This window comes from Orbicella franksi, chromosome 1 (assembly GCF_964199315.1).
Source record: "Orbicella franksi chromosome 1, jaOrbFran1.1, whole genome shotgun sequence".
In the NCBI taxonomy this organism is placed as follows: domain Eukaryota; kingdom Metazoa; phylum Cnidaria; class Anthozoa; order Scleractinia; family Merulinidae; genus Orbicella; species Orbicella franksi.
In genome coordinates, this window is record NC_138145.1 from 15,893,881 (window position 1) to 15,904,740 (window position 10,860).

The 10,860-nt window shown below is 36.5% G+C and overlaps 1 protein-coding gene across 2 annotated transcripts; it reads right to left on the bottom strand.

Annotated features, from left to right (window-relative positions):
* Positions 1-489: 489 nt before the first annotated feature.
* Positions 490-10,698, bottom strand: LOC145492765 (mitochondrial thiamine pyrophosphate carrier-like). 2 transcript variants are annotated; one of them, XM_081472155.1, is made up of 10 exons: positions 10,401-10,696; positions 8,958-9,037; positions 8,278-8,329; positions 8,033-8,108; positions 7,276-7,379; positions 6,289-6,358; positions 5,321-5,421; positions 4,814-4,930; positions 4,423-4,560; positions 490-890 (listed from the first exon to the last, which is right to left on the bottom strand). In XM_081472155.1, exons 1-10 carry the CDS (start codon positions 10,587-10,589, stop codon positions 777-779), a joined length of 1,041 nt encoding a protein of 346 aa, XP_081328281.1. In that variant the 5' UTR covers positions 10,590-10,696; the 3' UTR covers positions 490-776. The 2 variants fall into 2 exon arrangements, 1 of the variants encoding a protein (XP_081328281.1); XR_014050052.1 differs by lacking the exon at positions 490-890 and adding an exon at positions 2,938-3,040 and having other exon boundaries at positions 3,389-4,560; positions 10,401-10,698.
* Between the last annotated feature and the right edge of the window lie 162 nt (positions 10,699-10,860).

The following is a 10,860-nucleotide window of genomic DNA, read 5'->3' on the forward strand; positions in this document are numbered from 1 at the left end:
ACACTCACCACGTAAATAGAGGTCTGTTCCCAAATCCAGACATAATCAAGCAATTGAATTTACATTGCTCACAGAGGTAATAATTTTTGTTTAGTAACTTAGATTTTCAACCAAAAGAGATCAAAGGTTTCCAGCAAAAATCCACCTTCACTACTGAATAATAATATTTTATATAAATCATATTTGTGCACAAAAATTGTAAAATCCAAATGTAACCCCAAAACTTACTTGTTAAAAAAGGCAAACATGCTTTTTGTATCATAAGTTATGTGATATCTGTAAAATTGTTGCTCTGTTTTTTGAAAGTAGTGCATCAAAATAAATATATTAACTGACTGACATTTCCAGATGTCTTCCTATATTAATTTTGTAGCATTAAATGTAAATGTGAATGTGAGAAATTCAGAATGCCAAAGTAGTATTTCCCTAATATTGCAAAAATTTGTTTGTATACAGTTCCTTAGTTTTACGACTTATAACGAGAACCTCAAACTTCTAATCGGCTTTTAATAAGTATTATATTACACGTTAAATGAAAAACCTAACTGTCAAATAACATATACTAACTTAATTCTGACAATATAAATAATAGTTACTATTATTTACATACAATCTAGTATTATATGACAGTAAAACATTCAAAGCATTATTTAATACTAATATACCAATCTTGTCAAAGTTACTTTCATAATAAAAGTGACTGGCATAATAAAAAAGAGTTCTTTTCATCCTCAAGATAAGTGTTCAATTCTAGGACTTTAAACCTTGTGATGTTGTTAACTTGGTGATGTGGAAGTGCTCACAGGCACGTCATCATCATGAATGTACCCTCTTGCCATCATCAGGCACTGTTCATATGTGCAGAAAATAAGAGCCACTGACAAACCAGCCTGAAACAAAGTAAAAAATTCCGGTTCACTCTCAAAAGTTAAGGCTGGGCTCAATGGACCAATATACAGGTTTCCTTCAAAGTTATAGGGGTGGTGCAGGGCTTGAATTAACTTTTTGTTTGGGAGCCAGCTGGCGACCAACGGAAAAATTTTGGTCGCCAGATCGTAAATTTTGGTCGCCAACTTATTTTATATATACCTTACACAAGAACACGATTTTATACGTTACTTTGCATGTAAGAAAAGTCACAATTGAAGAGCGAAACCAATTAGAAACAACACGAGTAACACTAAGTTATAAAGCTACCGCTGTTCTCAGGTGGCATGTCTCTGGTCCTAAGGTGTATATAACGGTACATTATAAGGTATCATACATGAAGTACCTTTTCAGTTTCGGAAGAAGCCGCTGAAACGATATGGCGCGCCGTGAACGCGGTATCGACGTGTCAAAATACATTCAATTTTTTCGGTTATCTTGCAATATTCAGACATTATTTTACTGGGGACGGAAAGGTGAGTTGTATACTAGCTACCATATCCGATTGATTTCCTAATATAAAGATTTAAAAACAAAAGTTGTGTCGTGGTTTTCTTTAGTTATCGGACAAAACGCAAGTCGCCAGTGCTCAATTTTTGGTTGCATTGGCGACCAGTGAGTAGCAATTTCGAGCCCTGCTGGTGGATGGTTCTTTAAAAACCCTTGGTCTTGCAAAATTTCGTCAAATTTTAAGGATCTCACAGTCTTGTACTTTTAGAGATCATGTATGGAACGCCAGAACTGTCTTATGATACTTGTTTTTATTATATTGGGTGGTTATGTCATTATATTGAGTACTTATGTTATTATATTCGGTGATTAACTCATTATACTCGGTGCTTATTCCATTATACTTGGTGCTTATGTCTTTATATGCGGTGCTGTCTTCATTATATTCGGTGCTTATTCCATTATATTCGGTGCTTCCCTTGTTATATTCGGTGCTTCCCTTGTTATATTCGGTGCTTTCTTCGTTATATTCGGTGCTTTTTTCATTATATTCGGTGCTGTCTTTATTATATTCGGTGCTTTCTTTGTTATATTCGGTTCTAACTTTGTTTGGTGTCTTCTTCATTATTACGGGTGCTAACACTATTATATTCGGTGCTCTCTTCCTTATATTTGGTGCAAAGGCCATTATATTCGGTACTTCCTTGTTCGGTGACTATTTCATTATATTCGGTGCTTACTTCATTATATTCGGTGCTTACTTCATTATATTCAGTGCTTTCTTCGATATGATCATCACCAGTCTTCGCAAGGGGCCGTACAATTTGGAGGTAGTCTAGGGAAAGCCAGGAAAAACGGGTGTCACGAAAACTCAGACCCCGAAACCTCAGACCCTGAAAACTCAGACCCCTTGAAATTAAAAACTCAGCTGTTATCATCTGAATTGCTCTATGGCCACAATGGGGTGAGATGTTTATCTTCTCCAGTTTATGTTGTCGCGTCGATTGAACGGTGAAACACAAATATTTAACTTCTCAGGTTTATCGCTGTTGCGTTGGTCAAACAGTGAAGAACTAACAAGGTTTAGAACAGCAGCCGACACTGTTTTTCAAAACAGACCTTTTTTATGCAATTGTATGCAGCAAAAAAATGTGTTGTTCTCCGAAACATACTCGTTTGATCGCAATCTGCTTTTTGACTTTATGTGCGTTGCGTGACTGTCGGCACGTAAAAAGTCAACACGTAAAAAGCACGTGAAGGTCGAACCGATTGAACCGCCATGTCTGGTCTCGAAATGTGAGTGAATGAAAATTGAAAACTGGCGCGAAGGCCCCGCCACGAGGCAGATTTAATAATTAACTAATCTAAGCGGTATGAAAAAAAGAAATAGAAGTGTTTGGTTTGAAACTTACTGTTTCCTGTAAGAAATATTCACTATTCCCGTTATAAGTTGGAACGCAAACATAGCTATCTCTATGTACTCTTTTTTTTCTAAATTTTGTTAATTTCTGCGGGTTACATGCTGACAGTCATGCAATGCACATAAAGTCAAAAAGCAGATTGCGATCAAACGAGTATGTTTCAGAGAACAACACATCTTTTTGCTGCATACGATTGCATAAAAAAGGTCTGTTTTGGAAAAGTGTCGGCTGCTGTTCTAAACCTTGTTAGTTCTTCACTGTTTGACCGACGCGACAGCGATAAACCTGAGAAGTTAAATATTTGTGTTTCACCGTTCGATCGACGTGACAACATAAACCGGAGAAGATAAACATCTCGCCCCATTGTGGCCATAGAGCAATTCAGATGATAACAACTGAGTTTTTAATTTCGAGGGGTCTGAGGTTTCGGGGTCTGAGTTTTCGTGACACCCGTTTTTCCTGGCTTTCCCTAGACTACCTCCAAATTGTACGTCCCCTTGCGAAGACTGGTGATGATCATATCGAAGAAAGCACCGAATATAATGAAGTAAGCACTGAATATAATGAAGTAATCACCGAACAAGAAGTACCGAATATAATGGCCTTTGCACCAAATATAAGGAAGAGAGCACCGAATATAATAGTGTTAGCACCCGTAATAATGAAGAAGACACAAAAACAAAGTTAGAACCAAATATAACGAAGAAAGCACCGAATATAACGAGGGAAGCACCGAATATAATGGAATGAGCACTGAATATAATGAAGACAGCACTGCATATAAAGACATAAGCACCGAGTATAATGGAATAAGCACCGAGTATAATGGAATAAGCACCGAGTATAATGAGTTAATCACCGAATATAATAACATAAGTACTCAATATAATGACATAACCACCCAATATAATAAAAAAAGTATCATAAGACAGTTCTGGCGTTCCATAATCATGCACATCTTGCAGTCATGAAGTTTTCAAAAAGCTGTCTGGGGATCTACAGTTTTTACAAGACTAAGTCCAATTTGATTGTTTGGTTTTATGACTGACATCTGAACATCTTAGAGTCTGAATCACTCTCACCGCCATTTATAACACTTTGAAGTCTTGGTCCTGGCAATTTCAAAAGTCAAAATGTCTTGGGCTAGCAAGGAAAAAAGCTGGTCTTACCTTCTCGGAAAGTCTTGCATTTACTGTTTCCCAAGCCTACTTATACCTGAGCAATCGTAACATTAGGTGTGATACATTGTTACGAAAAATTGTCTGAGTCAATTTCTAGAACAATCTAGAACCGGAAGTCATTCAGCCATGACCAATTTGTATAAGAACATTCCAGAACATTCTAATCCTTATGTAATTACTCAAATTAGAAACTGTGTCAAACTACTTAATTTAGTTCCAAATAGAAGTTTCTAGAACTTTAAGCCTCAGGTATATTAGAGTGAGAGGTTCTGCTGTAAGACAGATTGATTCAAATTTGAAGAAGCTTAGTGCTGTAAATTTGTGAAGTTATCTTATGGAAATAAATTAGTTTGTTGCTGTTACCGGCGATCCTGAGTTCTGTCTGGAAACAACCCTGCTCTATGATACTCGTAACATACATGTCACTGCTCTATCTTCCTTACCTTAATTGTGCTTGGAGCAAGTCCTTTAAAGAAGCCAGTGGAACCCTCTTCTTTTAAAATAACCTTGAAGCAATCTAACATACCACTGTACTTCTGGACTTTGCCAAATGACTCCCTGGCCTCATGAAATCCTTGCACCTTTCAAAAACAAAAATAAGGTGTAAGGTGTAAGATGTAGAAAAACAGTGTTTCCTTATCCACAGGTTGTCAACATATTTTGATGTAAGCAACATTATTGTCGGAGTAGGTAGCAGAGTAGCCAGCCTAGATAGTGATTTTGCCAGCAGCTAGCTTACTTCTGACCACCTTGTTAATAAAAGAATAGTTGTCAACTGAAGTCAGCTTCAAATCAGGTATCAGGTACTGTATAAAGTGAGTGTATCTCACACACCTGTAGTCTCTTCTTGACCATGTCAAGGGGGTAAATAATTCCTTTACTAAATATCCCTGACAATGCACCACACACAAGGCTCTCCTCAACATCAGCTGGCTTATATGGATCTGGTTGCTGTAACAGAATGATTGTTAAAACTCTGTTTACATGTTATAGGTTATTCATTTGGTTAAATGATAAGTTGATGGGCTCAACTTTGTCTCAGCTGTTCATGATTTCCAACACTGGCTAAGAGTCAATTCTAGCACTGGTGTAAACAAACAGACAACAATCTCCTGACAGAACAACCTTGAATGTAACTTGATGGCTATCAACTGACACATTTAGTTTGCATTTCTTTATATCATGTAACAACAAACAATAGTGTACTTGTGAACGTTTTATACTTAAAAAGACCTTTTCACTTCCAACCACAAATGGGTTTCAATCATTATTCCAATCTGCATTAATAGCATTTTTGGTGGTATAAATGCAAGTCCCAAACTGTGTGTGGTGGAAACATACCTTAATCCTAATTGACATTTCCCATAGAGTCTTGAAAAAGGCATAAAAGCCAAACTGTAGCCCAGCATAAGGGAAAATCTGTATTAGAGTAGGAACCAGCCCTAAACAAATGCATTATGTATATCAAGTTTACTTTTTCCAAAATTAATTTTACATCAACTAAGCTAGTCCGTCCTGACCAATAGTTATCCCAATATGTAGGATGCCTACAGCAATTTTATTCCACACAAATCTTTTAAATGTTTAAAACCTTCAATTAGACAAACCAACTGATTCTGTCTCTAATTCCTAACACGTTTTCAAGTCAAAATGTGACAGTTAGCCAACAAGGGGATACTAACAGTTTAGAGGAGTTGGTAGTATTCAAATTCAAGTACAACCAAATTTTTTAGTCTTCCTTTGATATTTTCAAATTAATATCATACGCTTCAAATTTATCAGTGTGTCTTCAAAAAAGATTGCCATCCATAGTTCTCAATAAATAAACATAGTTCTCAATAAATAAACATTTCAATTCCTTACTATGATTATCAGTTGAGTAAGGCGGGACGAAAGTTTGGTCACCAAGTTTTAACGTAAAAATCGTGTTGTTGTCACGAGCAACTGACTCCGTATCCGTTGGCAACTTGTCGGCCTTTGACGTCAATTGGAAGCAAAGCGCGCGAAATTGTAGGCGACGTGACAGGCGACCAACGGGTGATGATATTGTTACCAACGGAAATGAGGTAGGTTGCCCGTGACAACACCATAATTTTGAGGTCAAAACATGGTAACCAAACTTCCCTCGTGCCTTACTCAACTGATAATTGTAGTAAATTTCATCCATGTTGCCCACTTCAAGAAGTTCCATTGTCAATAAAGTACTTTTAATTAGGGCTATGGGAAGGCACATTAATTGGCCATTCGAGATAATTTTTATCATTCCATACACATCAGAACCTGAGGAAGCAAACACCAAGCAGTCTCACCTTTATAAAATGACCTAATTCCCTCATTACCATACATTTTACTTGCAGCTTGAAAGAGATTCTTGTAAACCTGGAAAAAAAAATGTGTTGAATTTTAAAACAATAGAACCTGTTAATGTTTCTTTTCTAAGGGGGCAGCAGAGCAATATAATTACGATATTTTTCTGTGACTGATCAAGATAAATAGTTAATTCAGGTTCTGTGTTCCCCTTGGTTTAAAGGTAACTTTATGTCACAGTTGAAGATAAGTTACGTACAGCTTCAAAATAAACTTTTAACACAGACAGGGGGTTAAAGATAGGTAGATAAGCTTGTTCCAACGAAGGTATTCCACAAAAACAAGAGGATTCCAATCGCTCCAAATGGTTTCAACAGCTTCACAGTTTGCAGCTGGGTACTCCTCCCCTTCCTGAACAGAATGCTATTCAGTCACAGGTTACGTATACCCCGAGGCAGGTTTTCCTCATTATTGACCAGTATCCATTTTATGGAATATTGACCAAGTCTGAGGCCTACACTATATATCCAACCATCTTGACTGAAAGAGCTTGGCCGGTAACCGGTTGTTTTGCCTGAAAGCCAGTTCACCCAATGCAAATTTGCCTGCACTAAGTTGTTTTGCCTGGACTGAAAGTTCAAAGAAGGATGAGTTAAATTCTTTCTTTTAACTGAACAAGTGAAAAGGAAAACATTGCGGGCATTATAAAAAAAATTACACAAAATGTGTTCATTTTTCGTTCTTTAACCCATTTACCATGGAGCTAACAGTCTGGGTGAAACGACTTACAGTCCAGTTGAACTGGCAAGACGACCACAATTCAGACTGCTTGGCCAATACAAGATATACTAGATGGCTTAAAGAGCACTATTTCTTTGTGGAACACGAGGACCTCACCATTCCCTCTTGGGTAGCCAATCAGAATGCAAGAAACGTATTGCAAATTTTTAAATTATTTATTAAGCAAAAGACACCAAAAGTAACCTTACTTTAGGTTCTCCTTGTGCAACAAGCCTTGTTCGTAAAACATCTAAAGGCTGGGCTACTGTGGACGACAGGCATCCAGCCAGGCCTCCACTAACAAAGTGAGTCACTGTGTTGTAACAAAAAACCCAAAGAAAACAACTCAGTTTGATGGAAGTGAGTATAAAATTCAGGTTTCAGTGTCCTTGAGTGTCTGCAGAATCTAAAACAATGACAACTGCTTCAGGCCATTCTTTGTTGAAATTACATTTTTTAAACTTTTTGACTGGAATAACAACCTTATAGGAAGAAAAGAGAAGTTTTGCCTTTTAGGCAAAAAGTATCAAATCTCCTTAACAGTTCTGTTATAGTGGATCTAAGAATTGAGAACACTTAGGGAGGACGTCGATGAATAGACCAAAGATGTGCAAGAAACTGCTCAATCCTACGACCAAAACATTCCAGGGACCACCACGCCGGAACATGCTAGTACATTGGCGAAGTGCACTGAGCCTGCAATACCATACAAATACCACTGACCGGAAGTACCAGCTACTCTTTGTTGTTAACTTTGTTAAATTGCATTTAACAGCATAAAAAATGCACAATAAAAATGTTATGCTCAAAACTTACACTCAGTGAAAGTTTTTACAGTTAAATGCAACACACAACAAGTAGGCCAATGCACCTTGTCCAACACAACTAATATTAATGTTTAATTCCTTTCAAAATGACAAAAATGAGCTTCTAAGGCACAAAATGAGTACTGAAAGTTTTAATGACCTGGTTTCCATTTTGGACCTGTACTCGCTGGATATGTTCTCCACATAACTTCTGTAATAGCTTCAAATGACATGAACTGAAAAAAAAGAGAGACAAAGACAGAATAATCTTCTAGTATTCAAGTAAAGATGTCAAATAAATAGTCATTTGAGTTTACAATTTACTGTTTCAATCAGGAATTCTTACAAAAGTTCTTTACTAGCTATCGTAGATATCGCTATTTAATTAATATTATAATTCCTTACTTGAACATATCCATACACCACTGAGAGAACTTGTGCTGGTACATGACCTTTCCTATTAGATTAAAACAGATAATCAAAGGTCAAAATTGTTTAGCATAGTCACTTAATTGTCATTCTACGCAGACTGTAAGCAGTGGTTTTGTTCCTGAAATCCTCCATGGGATTGGAAAAGTTAAAATTATGCAAATTAGGGAAAGAAATAAGAACATTCTTAAGATCGTGAGGAAAGGGGCATGTAAGGGCAAACTAGGCAGGATAATTCTCAAGCTCGAACAACAAGAAACTACTGAACCACTTTCAAATAGAAAGAACGTTAACCAGTTTTGGTAAAAGTCTTATTTACCAAAGCTTTGTCTAAAGTCGCCAAAGAAATCATTAATGGACATATGGTTTGTTTATGAGACCTTTATATTGAATCGATTACACAACACTAATGATGTCATTTTGCAAACTGAGCATAACTATCAATCTAATATACATGTAGGTGTCAAAGATGGCAAAGCAGAAAAATAAAAAATTCTTGCAGTTCTTTCTTTTTCGTTCTTTCCCTGCCTGTGCTTCTTGCCACTTGACTGTTCTTCTTTTGCTTTGCTTGCATGCTAAGAAAAGATATAGACTGTTTACAGTCAAAACTCTACTACCACACAATTATAGATCTTTTAATAAATTACTTTCTTTACCAAAGTGCTGTAAATCCTTCCTCTTTGTAAATTAGTTTGAATGCCTGCCATATTCCTGAGTATTTCCCTGTGATAGCTTTCTGAAAGATGGAAAAAGATAGGTACTGGAAGTCAGTGTTTTACAACTTGAGATTACAACTTAGTTTATGAATCAGTCATTCAAATTTAAAATTTTTCAAGATCAATTTGACATATACTGCACATATTTTCTGTGCCATATTTGCAAGCATAAAGGGTAAATAAATATGCACGATACATAAAATGAAACAGTGGGACTAGAGGTGATGCAATGTATGTATAATTGCAAAAAACATCTAGTATCTAAAAAAGGTTCAAAACTTCCTCTTCACCACCCTATAGTATAGTGTTTCCAAATCTCATTGACAAATTGAGCAATAATAATCTGTTCATGAACATTGCAAGCTCACGGGACATTCAGTGGAATCTAGCAAAACAAAAGTTCTTGCCACGGAAAGCAACACATTCAAACGCCACGTAACAGAGGCAATTGAGGTCAGATTATGTAAGCCCTCTTTGAACAGAGACAATGGCTTTGAATTAGCCAGCATCTATGACACTATTTTAGCCCCCTCAAGATGGTAATGCACATATAACCTTTCTTAACATTTGTATTGCGGCTGACAAAGTGCAGTAGACAGTTATAGATATCCCATTTTTAAGATTTTTAACTACACCCTGAGAACCGAAATTATTCTTTCTATTTTTTAAAATCATGATTCCAGAGCAGGAAAACAATACTTTTGATTCAATAATAATCAAATTACAGGTTTGTGTGTCTTTTTTTATTTACTTCTATTTTTAATCAATAATTCTCTCAAATACAGAAATTATCGACAAATTATAAGTTATACCAATTTTTGAATAATTTGTAGTCCCGTTGTCATGTCATCAATTAGCCAAAAGAATTAAATAATCAAATTATCTTTCACCATACAATAACACATGTAATCAGATATATCGCAATATGCCTTATGCATGATTACATCACACACTCAAAATTCTCCACCAAGCCTCCATTTGCAAAATTTTTTTCAAACCCCTGGAGGTTTTGGCTTGTTTTTCATGAGGGTATTCTTTTCGCCTTTGCCGATTTGGAAATTTGTCCATGATAAGGTTTTCAAAGCGAGGCTCGGTGGTGACATTTTCTTGTCCGATGTCATCATATGCATAAGGGCTACTGACAATCAGGCCAATATTCCAGTTCTGTTATTTGTATAGAAATTATAAACTACAACTGTTACAGTTCCTCTCAGATACAAATAAATTTGCATTGTTTAAAATTCGCTCCAGTAAGTGAGATACACAAGAACAAGGAAGCTTAAATTATGTAAACAAAACTGAATTCAAAAGTCAGAAGATATATACTGTATTTGTGAGAAGTAGATAAACGCAAAATTCTTATTCAGTTAGATGTAATAATACCTTAGATGTTGGCTCAATCTGTAGCTGAAACCGTATTTTAAGAACATCAAGGGGTTGAACAACCACTCTTGTTACCACGCCGGACACAGCGCCACAGAGACCACATTGCAGGGAAGATAAGCTCTTCTCTTTACGACCAGGATCAAAGCCAACCACCATTTCGTCAGTGAAAACATTTTTCGATTCCATTTACATTCAACTGATCATTGACTAAACGGAAATAAACAAACCATGAACGGACAATTGTGTCATAGTTGTGATGTGCTGCACGCGCTACTTCGTCGGCCATGTTGACTGACCATGTTCACGCGAACTGTGAAAAAGAGGGAGGACTGTGTTCCACAACGAATTCCCGCGGGATCTTGAAATTATCACGTGCGGAGTTCTTTACATATGATTGGTTGTTCTATTTCGGAGTCGGCGGATCAGCTTTCAAACTCTGTGGAATTTATTTTCCTGA

What these genes read in the sequence shown, in the direction of transcription:
- LOC145492765 (XM_081472155.1), bottom strand. Translation starts at nt 10,589, where the DNA reads ATGGAATCGAAAAATGTTTTCACTGACGAAATGGTGGTTGGCTTTGAT. An exon ending in AGATTGAGCCAACATCTAAG is followed by an intron (nt 9,038 to 10,400) that starts GTATTATTACAT and finishes TCCATCTTTCAG; the next exon opens with AAAGCTATCACAGGGAAATA. An exon ending in TTGCACAAGGAGAACCTAAA is followed by an intron (nt 6,359 to 7,275) that starts GTAAGGTTACTT and finishes TTTTTTTTCCAG; the next exon opens with GTTTACAAGAATCTCTTTCA.